Source organism: Cetorhinus maximus, chromosome 2 (assembly GCF_964194155.1).
Source record: "Cetorhinus maximus chromosome 2, sCetMax3.hap1.1, whole genome shotgun sequence".
Lineage (NCBI taxonomy): Eukaryota > Metazoa > Chordata > Chondrichthyes > Lamniformes > Cetorhinidae > Cetorhinus > Cetorhinus maximus.
This window is the reverse complement of record NC_135880.1, coordinates 48,488,608-48,515,480: the sequence shown is the minus strand read 5'-3', so window position 1 is coordinate 48,515,480 and position 26,873 is coordinate 48,488,608. Positions and strand designations below refer to the sequence as shown.

The 26,873-nt window shown below is 41.2% G+C and overlaps 1 protein-coding gene across 10 annotated transcripts in view; it reads right to left on the bottom strand.

Moving 5' to 3' along the window:
- LOC144694155 (single-stranded DNA-binding protein 2) overlaps window positions 1-26,873 on the bottom strand; it is a 587,421-nt gene that overhangs the window by 152,393 nt on the left and 408,155 nt on the right. For 4 of the 10 annotated variants that reach the window (XM_078564501.1, XM_078564508.1, XM_078564517.1 and 1 more), the window contains exons 5-6: window positions 7,316-7,405; window positions 1,750-1,833 (exon numbers count right to left, since the gene is read on the bottom strand). The exons of 2 other annotated variants lie outside the window; for them this stretch is intronic. In XM_078564501.1, coding sequence (XP_078420627.1) covers window positions 1,750-1,833; window positions 7,316-7,405 — 174 coding nt within the window. The remainder of the gene's footprint in view (window positions 1-1,749; window positions 1,834-7,315; window positions 7,406-26,873) is intronic. 4 more of the 10 variants (XM_078564524.1, XM_078564546.1, XM_078564531.1 and 1 more) reach the window with 2 other exon arrangements.

The following is a 26,873-nucleotide window of genomic DNA, read 5'->3' as shown; positions in this document are numbered from 1 at the left end:
TAACAGTTTGGTACGATATCAGCCTTCTATATTCATTACCTGGACACTATCTCTGCCTTTGTGCATCTCTCAATTGTTGTAAAAGTAAAAAGGAAAGGCACATCAACAAGCTTGGTGAACGTCAGGATGCTACTTCATACTGATAATTCCCATTCTGAACTGGCTCAAATTCCTACACTCTGGACCATAAAAGTGATCTCAAGCAAGAGGGTCCACTACTAATAGGCTACACCACAGTGGCAAACTTTTTTTTAATATTTAGAATATTTAGAATTTGCCAGTTCTAAATACTTAATCTCATATGCTAAAGCAGTTTGTTGCATTGTGCTGTACCACACATCTTTGCAGGTTTCTGATATTCTTTTTAAGTCAAGTAATTACAACAAGTAACATCTAGCGTTAACAAAATTATTTTCAAAAGGAACATTTAGTTTTAAAAGGAAACTAGTCAGGCTGCTTAACCTCTCCACGTGAATTTAACAAATTGGCAACTGACAAAAAATGCACATACTTATTGTATATTGTTTTTAATTTTTCATTAATTAAACATGTAGCTATATAGAATAATAGGCATTCTGTAATATTTAAAGTATTTAAAACTGAACTAATGTTTACAAACATAAAATCGCAACCTACTTTTTAAAACTTATTTTTTAGCACTTATTTTAGAACTTATTTTAAAGGTGACCTTTCTAAAACATCGATAAAATACTTTTTAGCACAGCACACCCTCAAAGAAACCAATTTCCATTTGTTTTCAGTTGCCATCAGCACACTGGGGTCATCCAAGATTAGTTTCAAGTACCAAATATGATTGAACACAGATTGAATAAACAGCTGCCAACTGTTTTCTAAGAATCAATGACAAACTGGTTGTGGGTAGGGATGGGGTAGGTAAGTGGGGAAAGCAAAGAAAACAGTTGCCAGCGTTTTTTTCTCAATTAAGTAAATGCACAAACATTTGATAGACCGACATGGTGTTAACTTCTTTGGCTTTTTAGCAATAGCTTGTTACAAAAAAGGATTATTTGTGGCACAAGTTTCATCTTCATTGAATACCTGATAAGTTATTATTGAGTGCAAAAATTTTTTATGCATGCTTTGATACGCAATGTTTGTGCTGTGAAATACTAACATTTGCTTGGACTTTAAATTTGTTTTCCACTTATAAAAAGACATAGGCCGGGATTTTCCAGCCCCGCTGTGGCAGACTTGGCGAACCATTCAAATGTCCATTGACTTCGGTGGGACCAGAAGATCCTTTCAGCGGCAGCAGCCGGAAAACTCTGGCCATAGTATTAATATCTAGCATTAATTCTCACCAAATTTCAATGTTTGGCAGATCATGTTAATGCTCAGAAACATTACCTGTTAATTCTAAATATAATAATTAGAAGAGAAGCTACTTTAAACAATAAACCAATGCCATTGATTTATCTGCTAAAGAGATATACTTAAAACAATGCAGCTGTTAATCTGACCTGGAATAACTTTTATGATGTTATGCAGGAAATATATAGATCTGTGCCAGTGAGAAAAGTTAAAATTTCTCACCAAGCTACAATAAACATGCAGGTCAATGAACATAAGCCAATGCTGCAGACGAAAAGAAAAACTTTAAGAGCCAAATCATAGCACTGCTGGAAGTGATGCATTAACAAGCCACAAGACCGACTATTGGTGCTATCAGAGATGGTACTCAAACAACCTTGGTTTGTTTGTGCTGATTAGCTACTTGTGTCTTCCTACCTGGCTGTGAGGTCCCATCATGGGATTGCTGGGGTTGTGTGGTGGAGGCTGTGCATGTGGCGAGGGCTGTGAACCTGGTGGTCCCTAGAGATAATTGCAAACATAAATTAGCCAGCAGCACAACTATTAACAAAATTATTGACCAGCTATGTCGAGAGTTTCTCAAATTGAAAACTGGTTATACCTTTTTAAAATCTTTTCATTCTTGAGCACTTAAGTTTCATTATAGTAAACAACTAATAGCTCTGCCAATAAGTGTTCCCGGTATTCTAAACTGTGGTAGAAATATGTCACTGGGCTGAAACCATAGATGTCATCATCAAATTCCTAAAATAAATTGTGAAAAAATAAGGATGTAGCCTACAAGTGTTATGAACAGCCGACTTTAGGACAAACGATGAGATATGATGAATGTAAATTTGCTGAAATTTGCATCACTTCTCATTGCTGGCTGTAACACACCTTAATTTCTTTCCAAATATTCTCCAGTCTATGAAGCATAATCTCCCACTGAAACAATTTAAAGATCCCTCATCGTGCAATAAAATTATTTAAAAAACAAGATTAAATACCAAGAAGACACTAAGAATAGCTCACTAGTGATATGGAGCTATTCTACATCTTTCATGAGAGACTTAGCAGTCAGGAGTGCCTTAAATGATCTTTCACACTAAATGTGTGTATTTTATAATGTTTCCAATTTAAGTGCACTAGAGTTATTGGTAGAAATACTAATACAGTGATCATCACAGTGGTAAAACAATCCACAAAAGTTTTTTTAATACTTTCTTCACTTCTTTGGAAAGGAAGAAAAATCCACCCTGAAGCACACTGACTGCTAATTGTCTCTTCCTTTTCCACCAGCCAAGCTTGACACTATTTCAATAAGAATGAGTGACAAACCCTACAGGCTCACTGATTTACTTGACAACACATCTGAACTTAAATAACCTCAGTTTAGCACCAGATCAGCAGGAATTGAGGGTGTGCTGATGTAAAATTATTTTCAATTGAATTAAATTATTACATAATTACACATAGCTTATTTGCACTGTTGTGAATGATGAATAATAGGACATGGTCTCATAGCTATGGTTTCCAACATAGCAAGTTGCAGATCACAAGGGTGAGCCACCCAAATCAACTACTATGATTCCCCAAGCTAGTTACACATTGGAATTGGGAAGAGGGATACCAACAGGCCCTCAGTCATAGAATGGTGCATAGCTTCGGGGAAATGAAAGATGGAAACAAAAAATATTCCTTAATGGGGAAAAATGTAAATGACAAGGTCTAAACATATTTCTGCTCACTTAAATAAATGAAATTAAACTGTATACTGCTGCTGACCACAATTGCTATTGCATATTTTAATCATTCTGCTGTTTCACACATTCAAAGTACTGTCAACCCAACATATAGTAAACACCAGTTTGGCATGCTAAATATTCATTATATCTGAACATTCATTCAATGCAGGGTTTAAAGTATTTCTTAGTAACTAAGGTTGCTGGCAATCATACAATTTATTCTAGTCAGGACATCTACCAATCCTCCTTTTCAATTTCTTTCAAAATACCCATTTTTTTCTATACTCAGTTGGCAGCTACAATTTCCTTGCTCACCCTTAGGCCTGTCATTCAGATGGCACCCAGTTACTCGGGGTTGATGCTATCAATTAACTAGCTCCTGGAAGCCCATGCTTATTCTTACAGTCATACTAACATAGTGTAAGACTGTTCCTTGTAACCAGTTCACTTTCATGGGATATTTTGATCATTATTGCAGCATACATTTTCCAAATTGCATTATATTACCACTCATGTCACATTGGAAATAGGTAGCTTATTCAATGAGAATGAATAGAAATAGGTATTATTTCACTGAATTCAAATGGGGATGCATTAATATGGTGTTTATTGTTGGGCACTTGTTAAACTGGGTATGTTATTAAAGGTTCTAGTGCATCATGAATAGAACAACATGCTGATGTTCCAATAAGCTTCATCAGAGAATGGTAGTATATCCATTCATAATCTATTATTTCTTAAATTGAAAATTTCTAGATCCATCCTGTAGCATCAGGAAAGGGTTAAGTCAAAGTTTAGTATTTTCTCAAAGGTAAAGAGGGGAAATTATAGGCTAAGTTATTCTCTGTTACTCTCAACCAATTCCTTACTGTTGCTTTCTCAGAATCATAGAATGGTTACAACAGAGAAGGCCATTCAGCCTGTCATGTCCATGCCAGCTCTCTGCGAAAGCAATTCATCTCGTCCCACTCCCCGGCTTTTTCCTGTAGCCCCGCAATTTTTTTCTCTTTTTTCTCCAGTCTTCTTTTGCAGGTCTCAATTGAATCTGCCTCCACCTTAATCTCAGGCAGTACATTTCAAATGCTAATTCTTCACTGTCTAAAAAGGTTTTTCCTCATATTGCCGTTGTTCTTTTGCCAGTGACCTCAAATAAGTGTCCTCTGGTCCTCAATCCTTCCGCCAACAGGTAGAATTTAAGAAATGGACATAATACTCCAGTTGAGGCCAAACCAGTGTTTAATACAGGTTTATCATAACTTCCTTGCTTTTGTCCTCTATGCCCCTATTAATAAAGCCCAGGATCCTGTATGCTTTATTAGCCGCTTTTTTAACCTACTTTGTCGCCTTTAATGATTTATGCACATAGGTCCCTCTGCTCCTGCACCTCCTTTAGAATTGTACCTTTATTTTGTCTCTCCTCGTTCTTCCTGCCAAAATGAATCATTTCACATTTCTCTGCATTAATTTCTTCTGCCACTTGTCTGCCCATTCCACCAGCCTGTCTATGTCCTCTTGAAGTTAATCACTATCCTCAGTTTCATAATATTTCCAAGTTTTGTGTCAAGTGCAAATTTTGAAATTGCGCATTGTAGGAAGTTCCCTTGTCCACCTTCTTAGCTGGAAAATGATGTTTATACACGGAGTTTGAACAATGGGATGGTTGGGCGGGGGGGGGCATGAGGGAATACTGTATTGCTGTCAGCAAGATAATTATTAATCCTATTCAAAAAGTATTCCAAAATACATAACAAACAAAACAATTGCATGCAAGTATTTGCATAAATATCATGTGCACACATGTCTGCTGTAGGTATGTAGGTAATTTAGGATCTTGTATGTGAAATGGATGCTTGTCATAAAGCAAACATATTCCCCCAAAACATTTATGGCCGGGGAGGTACCAAAATGTAAATGTTAATTAAGAATGTTAAATATATTGAATTCAATGTATGAATGTTTGGTTATTTAAACAACATGAAAGAAGGAAGAAGACCATATACATTATTTGAATTTTTTTTGACTTGATGGAAAGAAATAAACATATTGAGCTGAATACCACAATCTTACTAGCTGCTCTACTAGTTTCTGTCTGTATACTAAATGGAAGATCACCTTCCACTAGGAGGCAATAATACTCCACTAACCTAACAACAGAACAGATACAAACACATTCTAAATTTTACTACATTAAGCTGTGAATGTAAATATTAACCTATTTTGAGGGGGTTTTTTTATAACAGAACTACACTGAAAATCTGCAATGAAAATCAAAGTCTTTATTCAATTACAAAGCATACTTACTATTTTAATAATTACCAAATACAAGAACATAAAAACAAACTGAGGTGAATTGGTAAAAGTGGTTAATCCTGTTAGCAAATGCTCACTTGTGGTTTGAGAATAACAAGATGATGCGAGGGTCTGAAGATGGGGGATGTGAAAGAGATCAGTCATATGTACAACTTATGCCCAATTTATCATTTTCTGCAAATCTACAGAACAGCAACAACTGTATAAGTATAAATAGTAAGAATTTATCTTTGTTGACCTCCAAATCATAGCAAAATCTCCTGGCTTTTCCTTTAGAGATGTCTGGGGCTATGAAGCAAGACCTTTTGCATCAGACTGTATTGAATGAGAACCTCCTGCTGATTTTAGCTGGAAATCAAGACCCAGCGCATGCGTAGGTAAGTCATTTAGGATCTTATGGTGCATGAGCTGACTCGGGCAGCTCTTAGTATAAACCCTGGGGGGAATTTTATTCAGTGCAGGTCATCCTGACCTGCAATGAATACAATCTATATTAGCATTGAAAATAAAAACAGGCCTTCTGTCAAATTCTGAATATTTTGAATTTAAATGATACATCAAGCCTGAATGAAATTTGTTGTATGCTGTACATTGTTACAGTGATATAATGTAATTTTTCCTTCTTTCCTTTTTCACTTGTAGCAACAAAAGTGTAAAAAACTTCCATTTGTCATTTTTTCTTTCAGATTAAATTGCAAAATCAAGCACTGTAAAATTAATATGAATGATTGGAATGGATGCTGGTGGTTTTCGTTGAACAAAAAAGCATTCAATGGATTGTTTCCCAGAGAAATTAACTAAGTTACCACAAAACTCTTTGGACAGCAAATAAACCAGGCAAAAAATAATGAAACCCAAAGAGCATTATGAAATGCTGAGAAAGAACCTACAATAAGAATCTATCAGCCTTGACACATGGCATCTCTGTACCATTGATAAATATGGCATCAATTCAGGTCTAGAAATTTGTAGTCTAACCTACACATTTTATAATATCGCTTTTACATAAACTTTCACTGTTATAATTACGCACGTTTGTGCTTTTTTTGAATAGAGAGCATAAAGCACAGTCTCCCAGGTGATTCAGGTAAAAACCCTCAACTGTCAGAGCTGGAAAAAAAATTGCCTTTTTTTATACAATCTGAAAATGTGCTATGCTATGTTCGCTCCTTCAGTGAAGAAAACCAAGTATATGTCCAGAGGTTATTTTTCTGAAGATTGCTCCCTCCCTTAATTTTCTTTTCTTCAACAGTATGTACAGAATGCAGTAGGTCAGTGTAACTGAGATTTAGGCTCTCTAAAGAGGTATCCAGAAGCTAAGTTTAATTTACTTTTTGTGGAACGGGAAAAGCAGGAGACCGCCCCCCCACCCCCGCCACTGCCCACATCCTTAGACCTTCCTTTCTCCAGACCCAGAGGCTAGCCCTGCAGCACAATGTTGCAGTTACCCTGGGACAGTGGGCTTCCCCAAAACATTTTTTTCTACCTGAATCCCAGTCATCCTAGGTTCACTACGCTGCCCTTGAAGCCAGGTCCAGTTACAAGTGGGCAGGAATGTCTGTTTGCAAAATGGGAGCACTAACAGAGTTAGCAAAGTAGAACTCTGTTTTGAAGAGATATTTTTGTTTATTGTAGTAGTATCAGAAATTCGACCATTAATATCCCCAATTCAGGGGATACTTTAAAAACAAAAATACATATATAGAGTGATTATCAGCAAATTAAGATGCACAATTCAATGTGTTTGTGGTTTAATTTGAACCTTATAAAAACCCACCCAGATTCATGCGTGTCATCCTAGGAGTTTTGGAGTCCACCATCTGCTTCAAGTGGATTATATTTTTCAGTGATAATTTAGAGGGATTCTGCACAGGTCTCTTATTCTTATTTTGGAAATCATTTAGTCACATGAAAAGGCTTTTCCTATTGCTTAAGTCTCTTATTACCTGAAAGAATCCCGGTGGTACCGGGCCTACTGGCATTCCGTCTCCTGGGGGAATGTTTCCTAGCACTGGACTGGGAGCTGCGGCTGCACTCTGAAAAGAAAGGCAACTCCTGTGTCATTACATCCTGTAACAAGGAATTGGCATACTTCCTAAGCGTAAAGAATAAAATAACACATACTCTGAATCAATTAAACTTATGACAAAAACAAATTTAAATATAACTTCTATGTGTAGCAAGTGTTTACACAGATATACCAAAATCGTAACTATATTTAAAAATTTAGCTGTTTATTTGAAAAACAGGCCAATCTTCTTTACTATGAATGGCTGGTTTTGCTAACAATTAGTGCTACCTAAATCATGTATTAAATTTGCACATCTGAGCATTTATCACTATCTACCATAGTCACAAAATAACATTTCCAATTGCACAATACAATTGCTAGGGTGGAGGGTTGGGGTATGTGTGAAGGGAAGAGCCAGCGTAGGATTCAGTAATTCTGGTTTGTTATATTGAAAGTGTTCTCCTACATTCTGCTGTTTATAGAAGTTATGTTTAACGACCAGTTGGAATTTTTTTGGTAAAACTGAAATTCCTGAGGTATTGTCAGATTTGGAGGTAACTGAATATTTCTTTTTCACTGAGTTCACCACCTCTTAAAAGCCAAAATACTATCCCATGGGTTGCAAGTGGCCACATTTCAACAATACCTTTCTCTTGCCAAAGTTTGAAACTATTTGAGGCTCGAGCTTCTGAAAGTTCACTGTTTTGGCAGATGGGAAAGAGGACTTGACATACCATAGAAAATCTTCAGCAAATGTCACCATATATTTTCAATTCGATCAATTGTTTTTTTTGCTGGGGGGGCGGGAAGGGTGGTGGTGGTGGGGAGGGGGGAGTCAATGAAGAATAGATAATATGGGGTAAATGGAAGGAAGCTTCAGTTTCAGGATCAACATGTTTTATGATGAAAGACTGCATTTCAGGAAATAATTCCACAGAATGGGACTGGCAAGTGATAATACCTAAAAGGTTGGGAGGTATTGTGTCAGGAGTTTAGTCTGAGCCTTTTTATCAATCTTATCAGTACAGTCAATATGCATGTTTAGTTCCTAAAAGTGCTGGCTATGAGTCCCAGATTGATATCATGGGCAAAATTTTACGACAACGTGATTTTACGGTTCTGCCTGAAGTCAATGGATTTTAGAATGGCTCGCCACATTTTACAGCCCCGTTCCCGCCACGACGGGGACATAAAATTCCGGCCCACGTCTTATGAAATGATGAAGAGAAAATATTCATCTTTCACTATTTAGCTAGCAGAAAGATGAGCATGGTATTCTTATGTAATAATAACTTAGTGAGAAATATATGTAATTGGTTTTGAAAGCAAGGATGCTTCACAATCCTCTTCAAATTTGAATCGTAGAATCATAGAAATATACAACACGGAAAGAGGCTATTCAGCCCATTGTATTCATGCCTGCCAACAAATAGCTATCCAGCCTAATTCCACTTTCCAGCCCATGGTCCAGAACCTTGTAGGTTAATAATCAACACAAACAGAATTCCCGATGATATGGTTTGTTTGGACTTACAGGAAGTATTTGACAAAAGTCATATTTGATAGACATGTAACTAAAATTTAGAGGTAGTAATCCAGTTTAGAGGTAATAGAAAATGTCAAACTGAAGGCAAGAGTTATGCGGAGGTGGGAGTGAGAGAGTTGGGTGTTGACATTGAGTGGAGTCCTGTACAGTTTAGCATTTGAATCCCGATGTTCCTAGCATTCAGCAATAATCCTGGATACCAAACTTAAATGTAAACTTTTAATAATTGCTGACAACACTAAAAGGGAGAGAGCAATAGAGACAGTGATTGGAAAAAAATATAGATTGGTTTAGATCAATTTTGTAATTGGGCAGGCGAAGAGCAAATGAAATGTAACAGAGAAATATAAAGCTGTGCACATTGATTGATACCGCAATGTATAATTTTTCAATGAGTTGAACTGAGTTAGAAGAAAACATAAAAAAGAACTAGGGAGTAACAATATATTCATAATTATCAATGTATAATATAGAAAAACAATTAAAAATCAAACAGAATATTAGATAGAATAGTTGTTTTTTAGGAGGGATATGGAAAAGCAAGAATGCATACATTGAATCCCTTACTATTTTTGTGCATTGGAATTATTTCCACGGAAATAATTTTACAAATAGTAGCGCCAGATCAGAGAGAAAGTTTCTTAAAAAAGCTTTCCTCCTCTCTTAAAGACAGCCCTCTGAATCATATCTCTGTAGCCAATATTCATAATTGAGCCTTGACTGGGAGTGCCAATGGGTGTTCAACTAAACATCGCTGTTTAGCTTGAACCTGTCCTCTACCAACATCTATATATTGGGCAGAGGATGCAGGGATAAAAAGCAGGAATCTTGAGTAATTTTGCCCTCCCTAAAAGGTGGGCACTTCTCAATTGAGAACAGCTAAACAAGCGCAGACTGATATTCAAACTTGGAACATTCACTGACTGTGTGACTCAGCTACTGACAGGTAAACTCATTGAGACATTGGAGAGCTCTTGGAAGAAAAGCTTCATTAGACTAAGTGATGAACATGTTGGATTCAGGATCTCCCAGGTTACAGGTCTTTTACCTCCATGTGGGCCTCCTCCAGAGAGATTGGGGAATCCAAAGACTTTGAATCAGTCTCTGTGAAATGATGAGGGTGACATGGGAAGTTAACTAGGTACTGTTCTGTTTCTTGTCAAGGGGCCCAGGATCCTGAGGCATATAAGGTATTGCAGAAGTCTGCAAATTCTCTGTTGATCATCATAGAATCAAAGGAGCATTTGCCATCTGTTTTCCTGACTATTGCAATTTCTTTGCCTTGGGCCTATTTATGCAAGGTGCATGCAAGAAGCTTTCACAGTTCATCATCCTGTTCATAGTATTTAGGTCTGGTGTAGCCGAGCAGTTTTTCTGTGCCTGCTGATAACAGACTGCTTAACTGTCCTCTGGTTTGGATTAGGGCTCTTTCTATGCTCTCTGACTGGCACTTCCTGCAGCGACTCAATTTTTGAAAATGTTATCACCTTTATGTAAAAAAAATATACTTCATGGACTTGACATCACTACTGAGACCAGATGGCATTGTGGAGGGCTGATTTATAAAATTCACTTTTAAAATTAAGAACTATAAGACCATAAGAAAATTAAGAACTATAACACTATAAGAAACCATAGTCTGTGAGCTATTTCTAAGTTATGATGCGAATGATAAATTACTACTTGCAACTTATGAGAAGATAGACTTCATAAATAGCAAGGAGGAAAGAGATTCATTATAAAATTCTCCGTCATAATTGAAATCAATTTTGTACTCTCATTCTATTGTATAACATGTTTATGTCATTTAAAAATGTTTAATTACATAGGCCACTGCGTATGCAATTTATTTTTTCCATACGTGGGGATGGCATTTCAAGCATCTTCCGAGATCACAGGATATATGAAGATAAGAAATGCAATTGTACCCATCCCAGCTCACCCTGCAAGGAACAACTACAGTCCCAGTCTGCCCACCCATCCACCTCTACCGGTCATAGTATCCAGCTACTTACCAAAGGACTCCACTGTTTTGACCTTCACAACTCTACCCAGAAATCTACTCTGCTATCGATCCCATTTTACATCAAAAACCTCCAAACATTAGTTGTAAATACTTTGTACCAATGTCCCCCCTCTTGTATTTTCAGAGTTTCATCTGAAATGTTATTCTGAACCTACTGTTTCCATACATTTTACCAGCTTAAATTGGTAGATGAAATCCACTCTCAGGTGTCTTTATTCCAGAATAAAAAAAAGATTTTTCAGTCTTATTTTTCATGTCAGTGCCCTGACACAAGGGGCTTGATTCTCTTGGCCCTGTAGAGAAGGGGTTGGAGGTGAGGGTGGAGGTGGGAGGCAGGATACTAGGGGGGACATGCTTTGGGATGGCTCCCCAATGAATTCCCACCACCAGAGACCATTCCCAGGGCCAGGCTGGTCACAGGATCGGCTGGTCTCTCCACAGAGGCAGGCAGCCATTTAGGGTGGTTAAGGCCCCAGTAAGGTGTGATTTTGCTGCCTCATGGGAACTTTCCCGCTAGTAGAACAGCCCACCAGCTCCCTGGAGGTGGCCTCCTTGTGACAGGGGTTATAAGTAGTATTAGGGGTTGATTCTAAATGTGTGATACACTAATGAGACACAGTATAGTATACGTCATCACAGAAAGCGATGCATGCCTCGTGATCTTGCTCTCTATTGTACAACCTCGTGGTGAGATGTAGCTCACAGTGTTTCAATAAAGTTAATGTTTCTGTGCCTCAGCACAGTCTGTAAATATTCTGTGATACCACAACGAGACTAAGAATATAACCACAGCCCACCCATCACCTCTGTCAAGGTCTAGCACCTACACTGCAATTTTGTGGCCTGCTTCATAAACTGGGCAATAGTGGAAATTCACTTGGCGGGAGCCCGCCAATGACCTCCTTCCCTATGAAGGCTCATATTTCAGCAGGGTCAGCAGCAGGATCACTGGCCCATAGCTATTCAGGTCTATAAACTATAATATCTCCCACTTCCAGTAACATACCACAGAATCACAGTACAGAAGAGGCCCTTTGGCCCATCGAGTCTGCACCAACACGTGAGAAACACGTGACCTACCTACCTAATCCCATTTACCAGCACTTGGCCCATAGCCTTGAATGTTATGATGTGCCAAGTGCTCATCCAGGTACTTTTTAAAGGATGTGAGGCAACTCACCTACACCACACCCCCAGGCAGCGCATTCCAGACCGTCACCACCCTCTGAGTAAAAAAGTTTTTCCTCACATCCCCCCTAAACCTCCTGCCCCTCACCTTGAACTTATGCCCCCTTGCGACTGACCCTTCAACTAAGGGGAACAGCTGCTCCCTATTTATCCTGTCCATGCCCCTCGTAATCTTGTACACCTCGATCAGGTCGCCCCTCAGTCTTCTCTGCTCCAACGAAAACAACCCAAGTCTATCCAACCTCTCTTCAAAACTTAAATGTTTCATCCCAGGCAACATCCTGGTGAATCTCCTCTGCACCCCCTCCAGTGCAATCACAACCTTCCTATAATGTGGCGACCAGAACTGCACACAGTACTCCAGCTGTGGCCTCACCAAGGTTCTATACAACTCCAACATGACCTCCCTACTTTTGTAATCTATGCCTCGATTGATAAAGGCAAGTGTCCCATATGCCTTTTTCATCACCCACTAACATGCCTTCAGAGATTTATGGACACACACACCAAGGTCCCTTTGTTCCTCAGAACTTCCTAGTGCCATGCCGTTCATTGAATACTTCCTTGTCAAATTACTCCTTCCAAAATGTATCACCTCACACTTTTCAGGGTTAAATTACATCTTCCATTTATCTGCCCATTTAACCATCCTGTCTATATCTTCCTATTGCCCAAGACACTCAACCTCACTGTTAACCACTCGGCCAATCTTTGTGTCATCCGCAAACTTACTAATCCTACCCCCCACATAGTCATCCATGTTGTTTATATAAATGACAAATAATAGGGGACCCAGCACAGATCCCTGTGGTATGTCACTGGACAGTGGCTTTCAGTCACTAAAGCATCCTTCTGTCATCACCCTCTGCCTCCTACAACTAAGCCAATTTTGAATCCACCTTATCAAATTACCCTGTATCCCATGTGCCTTTCCCTTCTTTATAAGTCTCCCATGTGGGACCTTGTCAAAGGCTTTGCTGAAATCCATATAAACTACATCAACTGCACTACCCTCATCTACACACCTGGTCACCTCCTCAAAAAATTCAATCAAATTTGTTAGGCATGACCTCCCTCTGACAAAGCCATGCTGACTATTCCTGATCAAACCTTGCCTCTCCAATTGGAGATAGATACTATCCTTCAGAAATTTCTCCAATAGTTTCCCTACCACTGACGTGAGACCCACTGGCCTGTAGTTCCCTGGCTTATCTCTACAACTCTTCTTAAATAGCAGAACCACATTTGCTGTTCTCCAGTCCTCTGGCACCTCCCCCGTGGCCAGAGAGGAATTAAAAATTTGGGTCAGAGCCCCTGCGATCTCCTCCCTTGCCTCCCTCAGCAGTCTGGGACACAAATCATCTGGACCTGGAGATTTGTCCGCTTTTAAGCCTGCCAACACCTCCAATGCCTTGTCACTCCCTATATCAATTTGCTTAAGAACTTCGCAGTGTCACTCCCAGAGTTCAGTACCTTCATCCTCATTCTCTTGGGTGAAGACGGACGTAAAGTATTCATTCAACACTCTAGCGATGTCCTCTGGCTCAACCCATAGATTGCCCCCTTGGTCCCTTATGGGCCCTACTTTTTCCCTGGTTATCCTCTTCCCATTTATATATTTATCAATTTTCCCTACTTATACCAGCCAGAGCTTTCTCATATCCCCTCTTTGCTCTCCTAATTGCTTTCTTAAGCTCCACCCTGCAATGTCTGTACTCCACTAATGCCTCTGCTGATTTGCTTCCCTTGTACCTTCTAAAAGTCTCTTTTCCTTCTCATCGTAACCTGAATATCTCTCGTCATCCATGGTTCTCTGGGCTGGTTACTCCATCCTATCAACCTAGAGGGAACATGTTGAGCCTGTACCCTCCCCATTTCCTTTTTGAACACCCCCCACTGTTCCTCTGTAGATTTCCTCACAAGTAACTGTTCCCAGTTTACCTTGGCCAGATCCTGCCTTATTTTAGTAAAATCCACTCTCCCCCAATCCAAAACATTTTTTTGCAACTTGTCGCTTTCTTTGTCCATAACAAACTTAATCAAAAGTTATAAATTTAATAAACCAAAGGAAACAGCAAAAATAGCAATGGAACCGGAATTAAACATGAAAAAATTCCAAAGAGCATCAGAAAATGAGGGATTTTTGATTATAAAGGTTAAGTTGCATTTAAGAAATGAAGATGACCATGTCCCCGGCAGGAAACTTATATTCTTTCCCATCAATTCAATTTCCACACACAACAGAATTATGTCCAACTAGTGCATGTAGTGGAGGTGGGAAATTTGATTAATTGAATATTAAGGTCACATTGGCAAGCAGCACCAAAGTGCTCATCGTTTCATACTATCAAATCAAGATAATACTGGACTTAGAGGCATTGACAGCAAAATTCTGAAGTATGTTGACCTCAAAGCTAACCACAGTACAAGCATAATGAATTTTAACTTTCCCTGATGGTTCTAACCTCTAAAGATTATTATGTAACTTAATTTGCTAATCACTGTCTAGCAATATGTTTTCCTAAGGTTTTTCTATAAAATCAAAAAATTACCGAGACTGGTGAAGGTCCCTTTTTCTACATAAATAAGCAGTAATACTTCAAAAGTGTTATATCCAGGAATAAATAGTAAAGCTTATACAGTTTGGATTAAATTGGTAGATGTGCTTTGACAATTGCCCTATTTGAATGCCTACCAACAGAGAATAAAGCTCATGAACTGCAGGTTGGCATTACAGCAAGAAAGGTAAATGCAAAGCTTTTGTCAATATTCTGAATACGGATGTGATTTGTTAACTTCCCTTTTTACATGCTGAATCTCAAGTACTTTCAGTGGGATTCCTGAATTCTGATGCAAAATTGATCACCATCAAGGGCCAGGAGTTTCTATTCCATTGTCCTGTGTTATCAGCCTAATTTTCCCAATATCAATGTAAACAATGAAAAAAAATTGCAACATTTCAAATATTCAGCACAACACAATTTTTTGTGATCTTTTGGGCTACTTTTAAAAACATCACACTAGAAGCAGGTCTGACCCAAAACTGGCCATATGTCCCCCAGGATGAATTAATCACCATTAAGAGTTTCCACTAATTGTGCTCTTTTGTAGACCTTCGAAAAGGCTTCAACAATTAAACTGCATCTTTTGGGTGCAAGGTAATCATAGGTATGTTTAGAAAGTTCAGATGATTTGCTTTTATGTTTAAGGATCTGGCTATTGCACCCCAATCTGACTAGAAAATAGTTCTACATCTTTTTTTGAAAGTCATTTTCTGTTATTTAAAATCAGGCTACCTAGAGGTGGTGAATTGACACTGTGACTTAAACTTCTTTACTTTGTGATAAACCCATTTTCAGCTGCATTAATCAAACTTTATCAAGTTATCACTTTTAAATATATCGAGGAAATATTTTAAAGCAATTTTTTTTTAAAGGAGGATTTAACTTCGGAGCTTCATTTGAAAGACCCAAGACTCACTCCTGCCTGAACACAAGCAAGGAACAGCAGGGGGCCACGATTTAGAACCTGAGGGGATGGCCCCTGGGACTAAGTTCAGTGCAGTGTTGGGGGTGAGTGAGTGTCCAGGGACAATCATAGCTAGAGGTAGGGGAGACACAAAGTTCCGTTTCTGAAGGCCTGGAGGTTCATTCATGCTCCATCCAGCCAATAAGAAGGCTTTAAAAATTTAAAGTATCAACTTGGCTGGACTTCTTTGGCCAGGAACCTCCTTGCTGCCAGATTTCACTGGTAGTTCCAGCACAGGGCATTACTGCCATGTTCAGCAGTCAAGATCATACTGGGTCCCAATAAAACCACCGGACTCAGAAATTTAAATATTAATGAGGAGAATAAAGAATTAATTGGAGACCCCAATATCAGCAATTAAAACGGCGCTGAGCGCAAATGCGTCAGATGCACAGAGTACCCAGCTGTCATTTTAATCACTTGCCCGTCCCATTCCCACTAAGTGCACAAGATCAAAATTAGGTTTAGGGGTCTCATAGCTCTTCTCTGCTTTGAGTTTGAATGTCTCCCGTGTTTCAGCACCAAGAAGTGACAAAGTACTCCAGGTATGATCCAGTCAGAGTACTACACAGTTTCAGCATGAATTCCCCTTATGTATTGTGTTTCTTACATAATTAAGCATTCTATTTGCTTTGTTGATTGCTGTTGTGCAGCAGTTGAAGAAGTCTACTCGAGCTCCTTGCTCTTTCATCCTTAGCTATTTGAATACCATTTATGGAGCTTGTGTGTCACAAAGTCTACACTAAATTCCATCTAAAATGGTTTTACCTCCTTACATATTTCATCCAACTCATTTTGTAATTTCTCAGTTATATATGTATAAAAGCTTCATCAATTTGTTCTACTTTTAAAGATTTCTATATTTGTACCCCGTAAATCTTTGAGCTCTTTGCTCCTCTTAAAGTTATGCTATTTGATGTATATTTGTTCTCCTTATGTTTCCTCCCAAAACATTTTACTTCACATTTATCACATGAAATTGAATCCTACGTCTATATATGTAATTTATTAGCCTGGCCATATTTCCAAGAATTTGCTTATTCTTCAGAATTAACTACTTTTATCATATGTGGCATGCACAAAAATATTAATAATATGACTCCTAAGTCCAAGTCCAGATTATTTACATAGTGAAGAGCAAAACCAACATCTTTCAAGGCTAGGCTGGTCCTTGTGCTCTCACAACTTGGGTTGAAGAGGAGCTAAAGAAACTAGAGAGAAATGGCATGCTGTGAAAAATTATCACAGTTATTGGGCAACTCCAATTGTAGTCATGTCCAAGTCACACAAAATCATATTATGACTGGAATTTTACAGTTTCCCAGGTGCAGTATGGCTGATCAGGATGGGCATAAAATTGAGCATCATGGCAGCAGCGCATGCCCATTGCCTACCCCCCCCATCCCTCCCCTGCCCCCATGCCTACCTGCCCCAGCTGCGATTTTACCAGTGGTGGGGGAGGCTCAGGCAGCGTGCTCTGTACTGGGCCAATTGAGGCCCTTAAGTGGCCAATCAATGGCCACTTAAGACCCTCTTTCAATCACCACTGGGGTTTTACCCTCAGTGGCGGATGTCAGTGCCAAGTGTCCAGCTGCCAGATGGTATAAGAGACTGGCCCCCAAGGTATTTCTCCCCCCAGATTTCCCCTTCCCCCTGCCCTAATGATCGAGGACCCCGCAACCCCATCCCCAGAGCCTGCCAGTCGGGGCCCGATAAGACTCCAGACTTACCTTTAAGTCTGGGCTCCATCAGCTTTGGAACTGCCTGCAGTTCTAGCAGTGGCCATTGCTGTTGGTGGCGCTGGTGAGAAACAAGTGCTCCCAACTCTCTGACTGGCTAACAGCTCTCAGAGGCAGGACTTGCTCTTAGATGGGGGCAGAAGTCCTGCTGTGAGCCAATTAAAGACCTGATGGCCGTTAAATGGCTGCAGGGTGAGCCAGCCAAGAGGAGATGGGTTCACTACTGACTTTAATACTGGGGGGCAGGGATCCAACCCCCAGTGTAAAATTCAGCCAAGTATGGAGGCTACAAAGTCATGATCAACGAGACAGTGAATGAAAAGCAGTATACATTACCAACCTCCCAACATGTGTATGCAGAGTTTGCAGGATTCAAGCTATTCACATATGTGGATTTGTTCCATGCTTATGCACAGCTCAATGTGGATTCAAAGAGTCAATATCATCGCAAGATAAAGACACACATAGGGCAGGATTTTACCGTCGGCGAGCATGGGGCGGGGCCCGCTCGCCAACGCGTAAAATGACACGGGATGATGTCGGGCAGAACCCCCGACGTCACCCCACCCCATTTAAATTTTCAGGAAGGCAGGGCGCAGCAAAATCAGCTGTGCACCCGCTGACCTGTCAATGGCCAATTGAGGCCATTGACGGGATCAATTAAGCAATTAAAGGCCCTGCCCGTCCAACCTTAAGGTTGGTGGGCAGGCCAGGAGCCCCGGCGGCAACTAGAAAAAACATGAAAGCTCAACCACCAGTGGGATGAGGTTTCATGTAGGGTTTTAAAAATGTTAATAAAGTTGTTATGGAAATTATGAACATGTCCCAACTCATGTGACATGAGGGGACATGTAAGGGAATTGTTTTTTTTTCTCTATTTTTAATATTTTTAAAAGTCAAGGCAAACTCCCTGAGGCTGCACTTAGCCTCAGGGAGATGAGTGCGCTCTTTCGTGCACCTGCGCGAAAGAGTGCACTCTTGATTTTAGGGGTTCCCCCCGCCCGCACAGGGAGCGCAAAGCGCTTCTGTGCGGACGTCACGCTGGGCAGGCCTTAATTGGCCCGCCCGCGCAAAATGGAGCCACGGCCCTGATTGCCAGCGACGATCAGGTCCGAGCCCGCCCGCGATTGGGTCAGCCCTGCCCGCCCGACGAACGGAAAATTCAGCCCATAGGGTTATATTCCTACACAAAGTTGTTCCATGGTGTGAAGTCTTCTCCAAATATCTTCCAAGCTACAAGGGATAAGATTTTGTAAGGAGTGCCACCCTATATGTTACAATCCTTATCTTCCTTCTCGAACAGAAGTGTTAAATTGCCATCACACCAGGCATCTAACACAACTGTAAAATAAAAGCAAAATACTGCGGATGCTGTAAATCTGAACTAAAAACAGAAAATGCTGGAAAAATTCAGCAGGTCTGGCAACATCTGTGAAGAGAGGAACAGAGTCCACGTTTCGGGTCCATATGACTCATCCTCAGAGCTGGAGAGAGGTAGAAATGTGATGGGTTTCATGCTGTTGAAGAGGTGCAGGGGGCAGGTAGAGCAAATAGAAGGTCAGAGATAAGTGGGAGCTCAGGAGGGATTTGACAAAGATGTCATGGACACAAGACAAAGGGAGTGGTAATGATATTAAAGACTAAGGACAGAAACATCCCAGATTTGCACTAAGTACGGTAGCGGGTGGGAAAAATGATGCCTTACCCACTGGTCGCAATGGCTGGTTTTCAAGCTGCATCATTCCAATCCCACCTCATTAATCATGCATTCCTGGGCCACACGCTGTTTCACTGGTGGGCAGCCTCTGATTCATTGGCCATGCTGTCACCTCGTTGCTTTCTCATGCTGGGCGCCATATTTAAAGTGCAATCATGCACACGCCTCTCAGTACTTCTGGCCCAGGACTGCTGCACAGAACTCATGGTCCTGAAAGACCACCCCCACCCCCCCTACCCCCTTCAGTGGTGCATCCCTGGACGCCTTCTGGACACCTTTGGAGCCCGCCACGGTGTCCTCTACCTCCGCTCCGGCCGCAGGAGGCCCATGAGTCTCACCACTCCGGCTTGGGAGGCGGTGGCAGAGGTGGTCACTGCCAATGCTGCACAGAAGAGGTTTGCCATCTAGTGCAGAAAGAGGATGAATGATCTCATCAGTGCTGCCAAGGCAAGGCAACCATCTCATCATTCTAAGGCCATCACACATTCACTGGCATCTCACTCACTGCCAGCTCAAGGGACATCACCACTCACTCTCTCACACACATCCTCACATCTCCATCTGGCCCCATCTCCTCTGGAGGCTGCCTCCTCAGCCCTCACCCTCTTGAGGCCACTTGCACAGATCAAAATGTGCCCTCACACACACCATGGGATAACCCCCTTCCCCACTAATGCCCTAACCCTGTAGCCATTGAAAAGCCATCCCCACGTTACGGCTGGTCTGGTAAGTAGAGACCTGCCCGTTAGCCCCCTAAAAGTGATGTGGTGCTGCCTGTGAAGCATGGCGCTGATGACCATGATTATTGCCTGAAGCAAGGTAGGCTAACAAGCCTCAAAGTCCCAAGTGAAGTGCAGCTCACCAAGTGCACGCCGTTTATGTTCAGTTGTGAAACACACTGGCACGATCCAGCTGGGGGAATGATTCCGGCGAGCAGGGCTTATAATTTCACAACGTTGTGAAACTGATTTTTCGCCATATTGTCTGCTCACGCCCACCATGACGCCCCATGCCAACGGGCATGGAAAATTCTTTCTTAAGGCAGGTGTTAATGGTGGCATAAAGGTCATATAGCAGAATGTGTTATTAGCAGGACAAGAGTCAGTGCTCTCTGAAAGCAAAACATGAAAACAATTTACAGGCTGACCCTTGTGTGGAGTTTGGGAAACAAAAATATCAGAATGGAGGGCAGAGTTCATGGTCTGAAGTTGTTGAACTCAATTTTAAGTCCAGAAGGCTGTAAAGTGCCTAATCGGAAGAGGAGGTGCTGTTCCTCCAGTTTGCGTTGGGCTTCACTGGAACATTGCAGCAGGCCAAGGATGGACATGTGGGCATGAGAGCAAGATGGTATGTTGAAATGGCAAGTGACAAGAAGGTCTGGGTCATGCTTGTGAACTGAGCAAAGGTGTTTTGCAAAGCGGTCACCCAGTCTGCATTTGGTCTTCCCTATGTAGAGGAGACCATGTTGTGAGCACCCAATATACTAAATTTTTAAAAATGCAAGTGAAGTACTGCTTCACCCGGAAGGAGCATTTGCGGTCTTGGACGGTGAGGAGGGTGGAGGTAAAGGGGCAGGCGTTACACCTCCTGCGATTGCATGGGAACGTGCAATGGGAAGGGGGCGAGGTGTTGGGGGTGACAGAGGAGTGGGCCAGGGTGTTACAGAGGGAATGGTCCCTATGGAATGCTGACAAGGGAGCTGAGGGAAAGATGAGTTCTGTGGTGGTATGATGCTGGAGTTGGCGGAAATGGCAGAAGTGATCCTTTGAATGCAGAAACTGGTGTGGTGAAAAGTGAGGACAAGATAAAGCCTATCATGGTTCTGGGAGGGAGGGGAAGGGGTAAGGGCAGAAGCGCAGGAAATAGGTCAAACACGGTTGAAGGCCCTGTCAACCACAGTGAGAGGTGGGGTTGTGGGGGGAACCTCAGCTCAGGGAAAAGGAAGACATGTCAGAAGTGCCATTGTGAATGGTAGCATCATTGGAACGGATGCGATGGAGGCGGAGAAACTGGGAGAATGGAATGGAGTCCTTACAGGAAGCAGGGTGTGAGGAGGTGTAGTCAAGATAGCTGTGGGAGTTGATGGGCTTGTAATGAATATTGTTAGACAGTCAAACACCAGAAATGGAGACAGAGAAGTCAAGGACCTTGAAAACTTGATCAATTTTGCTTGCAGTTTCCACCCTCACCTTCATGTGGTCCATCTCCGACACTACCTTTCCCTTCCTTGACTTCTCTGTCTCCATTTCCGGTCAAATCTCTCCTGAACTCTCACCTATCTCTGACCTTCTATTTTGCTCCAGCTGCTCCACTCCCTCTCTTCAACATTATACAACCCATTACATTTCTACCTCTCTCCAGCTCTGAAAAAGAGTCATACAGACTTAAAATGTTCACTCTGTCTCTCTCTCCACATATGCTGCCAGAGCTGCTGAGTTTTATCATCACTTTCTGTTTTTATTTATATCTAACACAACTCTCTGAGAAATGCAAATTTGGAGCCAATCAGCTGTGAAGAATTTATATTTAAGAGAGGGACCACTTGAAATGTGACACAAAGTATGATGGACATGTAAGAAATGGGCAGAGTTGCACATCTTTATCCATAATAATGTGTTAAAAATATTCCATATTGCACATATTTCTAGTTAGTGTTACACTTATACCTCTACAGTTTCCCTGTTTCATGTTTGTTGATGGGCAGGACTTTCACCCCAAAATGGGGCCAGCAACTGAGGTGGGTGGGTGTGTAATTTCGCATTGTCAGCCGGTGTGCCATACTGGCACCATAACACCCCCCAGCCATTTTCCTGGAGGCGGATTGGGGCAAAACGGCTATCTGCCCACAAGTGGCAGGTAGCTTGTTAAGGTGATTAAGAGGCCTCTTAAGGCCATTGATAAGAAACTGGCTGGAATTTCAATTCTTTTTCAATTTTTTCAGTTTAGTGTACTTTATTTGCTGCTCACAATGCAGTCTCCTCTATACTGGGGAGATGCAGGTTAACTGATCGCTTTTGTGGAACTCATTCATACAGTCCGCAAACATGATCCCAAGCTTCTAGTTCCTTGTCATTTAATTCTCCGCTCTGCTCCTACTCTGACCTCTCTGTCCTCGGCTTTCTAAAGTGTTCCAAATAAGTTCAGCATAACCTCAAGGAACAGCACTTCATCGTTTCAGTTCGGCGCTTTACAGCCTTCTAGACTCAACACTGAGTTCAACAATTGTAGGCCATATTACTGCCCCATTTTTTTCAGAAAACAGCTGTTGGTAATGATTCTGCTTTTCCAATTTACACCTCCTGTTTCTTGTCCCATTACCATCTCTTTTTACCTTGCATTATCATCGTCATTGTTATTTCATCTTACCCAATCACAGACCCTTCCTTTTGTTCTTTCCCCTCTCCCATCATTGCTGCCTCTGTACTTGCTTAAAATATGTTACATCTCTAATATTTTTCAGTTCTGGCAAAATGTCATTGACTTGAAATGTTACATCTGCTTCTCTTTCCACAGGTACTGTCTCACTTATTGAGCATTTCCAGCATATTCTGCTTTAATTGCAGATTTCTAGCATTCATAGTATTTTGTATTTTAATAAATACTGTGGACGCTGGAGATCTGAAATGTAAACAAAGTACTGGAACTGCAAAGAGTCATATGAGACTCGAAACACTAGCTCTATTTCTCTCTCCACAGATGCTGCCATACTAGCTGAGCTTTTCCAGCACTTTCTGTTTTCATTAAGTTTTTTTAAGATTTGGTTACATTATTGTAAATGACCTTCATTGTTCAACCCATATATACAACTAGTATTAATGCTCAGATTCAAACTACTTTCCACTTTTCATTACTAACTGTCCTGGGACTAATATTAATAAAATATATTACAGACTTCTCAGATTCCTAACTAAGTTAGAACACTTCTATTTATTTTGGAAATACTCCTATTCTGTAATTGATGTAGATTGGCTGATGTGGAACAATGGCATGAATGTAGGACTCATGACAAACCAAAAATTCTGCTCAACAAGTTACTACTATTTCACTGCTTCTCACTCAAGAATCTTGAAAATAATTTTTTCAGAAATGCTTTGGAGCCCACCCAATCCATTTGATCAGAAAACCTAGTTTGTCTTATCTGAAATCACCATGTGGTTGTTTTCATCTCTCCTCTTTTGCCTGTATCACTCATTTTCTCTTCTCTGTTGCATTTCTTGGACTCAAATCTTATTTTTGTTTCTATACATGTCCTCTGCTGCTTCTCTCTCTAGACTTAACTTTTGGGCGTGAGGTGCTATATACCTTGGTGTGGTGGGGAAAGGAGCTACCGATGATTGCTAGCTATATTTGGGGTGGATGTTACAGACAAACTGTCATACTGAGCAATTTCCTTCACCGTGCCACTGCTTCAGGTCCCACGGTACATCTGCTTCCTAACACCCCATCTCACTTCAACCATTACTCTTACCGATTCCACTTTGGACTACCCATTCAATCCCTTCACTTTCTCCATTGTTGCTCACCTTGCCCAAACCCTCCATCTAGTTCCCAAGGGCGGATGAAGGCCAGAGGTATCACCCCCTCAACCAATGTCCTTCTTTCCTTCCCCATTCTACCCACCACTTTTCTATCCATTTCCGTCAAAGAGGTTTTTCTTGCTTTCAAAATTTAACTTGGTGCAAGTTTGGATACAAGCAGCAAGTACCATTCACTCTTCACCTTTGTGTTTACTGACCTAAATTGGCTCCTTAATCCATCAATGTCTTTAAAGCTCACATCAGTGTGTTCGAACCCATCAATTTCTTCACACTTCCTAATCTCTGTGATCTACACCAGCCTGAAAGCCCCCAAGAACCTCTGCATTCTTCCAATTTTGGCCTCTTGAGCATCATTGAATTCCTTCATCCATCACTGGCAGCAATGCCTTCAGTCATCTAGGCCCTAAGCTCTGAAATTTGTTCCCTAAACCTTTCCATCTCTCTCCCATAAGACACCCCTTAATATGTATCTCTCTGACCAAGCTTTGGATGATCTGTCCTTCTTTGGCTAGGTGTCAATTTTGCTTGCATGACTACACTCCTCTGAATCGCATTGGGGTGTTTTACTATGTTAAAGGTGCTATATAAATGCAAACTGTCAGTTTTAAAAAGAACTTGAATTAGAATAACAAAGAAACAACCTGTTTTCTATTCATGTATTTTTCTATCTCTCATGGACGCACGTCTACTGGTTGGAAATTAGAATCTCTGTCTCGTGGATGTACAAAATTAGCTTTGGCCTTTTCTGTCAACAAGCAGAAATAATTTGTTGCTTTTGAAATGTGTGTTATTATTTGTAAAATTGAAGTAGCATTAAATGATGAAAGTCACACATTCTCTCTGATGCTGCTTCTCTCACCCCGACACCAATCTTTTTCACTCCTCAATTTTATAAATGTTATAGAACATAAAATCAAAGCTACAACATGTATGAAATCAGAACACGGTCACCTGTCTCTCAGACACACAACTTCTGTTTAGTTAAAATATAAATTTTAATTCAGTAAAACTTCTGAAATTTGTCTTCTTTCAAAAAATATTTGTACATGCACATTTGTGGTGTATCTAATGCTAAATAAAAATACATGCTACAGGGAATGGTTCTAAAGCCTGTGATGAAAGAAAAAGATTTGGGTCTTAGAGTGCATCAATCTTTAAAGGTTCACAACCAATTCCCTGCAGCTATATCTAAAGCGAACAGGGTTCTAGGCTGTACTTGCAAAACACAGAGGGGACTCCTTCTCCCTCTTCCCATGTATTCAGCTGAATGTTGAGGAAGCCCACCCGGTGACAGGAAAGGGGCAATAAGGTCCTGAAAATTTCCTGTTTGTTTCTAGGGGACAAATAGGTGTGTTCCTTTGAGCTCCACAAAAATACTAAAGGTTGCTGCGGGCCTGGGTTCGCCCTTCCTTGGCCTCATGCTTCCTCTTTCTCCCAAAGCACAAAGATAACTGCTACCGGCATGCAGCCAGTTGACATTCTTGTTGCCCAAAGCCAGCAAGGTGCCTCAGATGTCCGTTCGGAGTTTGCAACTGACTGGTTGGATTGAAATAAGACACTGGTCTTAATATGTCAGTGGCCTTTAAGCCCCCACCATTCTCTCCCATGTAACTGCTAATAAATTCACTCAACATTCTGTGACCCTTCCTGTCTCACCCCACCCTTCCCACTAGACAGCATATCAGCCGCTGGGAACCCTCATCCACCATGATGGAGAAGGGAGGACCAAGAAGATAGAGGAAAATAGGAGGAGGAGGCTTGTAGAAGGAGGTGAGAAGCAAAGATAAAGAGATTGGGATGTGTGTGGGTTGCGGGGGTGGAGTGGGGTAGTGTGGGTTATGAATAAGCCAGGGGAAGGGGACAGAATGAATATTAAAAATCATTCCAACCCCAGCCTCTTTTTAACTGAACTGCCTGTTCAATCCCTGCACATTCCCTTCACCCATCCTCATACCCAATTCTACTACTTCCCCTCCCTCCTCCTATCCATCATATTCCATCATATCCTGGCAATGGGGCCTTATGTGGCTGGCCGATCCCACCTACCCGTTGCTCCACCAATCTCATGGATGTCACACGATGTATCCACCCTGCATCCACTCAGTGGTATGCTCCATGCGTCCCTCCATGAAGATCGCCACTCTCTCAAAGGAAAAGGCCAGAGAAATGGCACTACTCATGACATGGATGGACTTCTCCATTGTTTGTCCATGGCAGTGCATTGCCTCTGGAAACTCCAACAGATGATCATACATTTCATTCTGCTGCTCCAGCATCTGTCGCTTCGCTGATGATACCAGAGGCTCACCATCTGCATGAAGGTCAGCATCGCTGGGCCTCTCCTCACTCCTCTGAGGTGAAGTGGCCATCTCCGGTCACTACCTTCATTACCTCTTCCTGCGTGTCTGTGTTATGCTCACCAGGTGGTGCCACCCCTTCTAGACACATGACAATGTTCACCAATGTGAAGGTATCTGTGTTGGAGAAGGCTGTGCTGGATTGAAATGTTGCTGAATTGTTAGATAGCAGTGGATTTTCTGAGATGTTCAGTGGACCAGAATCCCTAGTCTCTGTCTCATTCACTAATGGACATGCTGGAGAGACATGATGTAAGTGAAACAGCTATTCCTCAATATCCCCTGGTGCCTACCCTTGATCAGGAGCTTCCAGTGATGCGAAAGACCCACACAGATGCTAAAGGTCAAGGGTATGATGGATAAAACCATCACTTCACTCACTCTCCATGGGCTCTACACCTGTCTCATCCCCAGTGACAGGCTGCCCTGTTGTAACTCACCTAATCTTCATCATCGCCTAGATAAAAGCAAAATACTGTGGATGCTGGAAATCTGAAACAAAAACAGAAATTGCTGGAAAAACTCAGCAGGCCTAACAGCATCTGTGGAGAGAAAAACAGAGTTAACATTTCGAGTCCGTATGGCTCTACTTCAGAGCTCATATTGGGACCTCAACACAAACATTAAACTCCGGCCCAAAGAATAATACAGCACAGAAGGAGGCCATTAGGCCCATAATATCTGTATTGGCTCTTTTGTAGAGCTATGCAAATTATCCCACTGTACTGCTGGTTCCTCGTCGTTCTGCAATTTTTCCCTTTCAAATATTTATCCAATTTTCCTTTGAAAGCTACTATTAAATCTGCTTCTGCCACCCTTTCAGGTGGTGCATTCCAAATTATAACTAGGGCCCT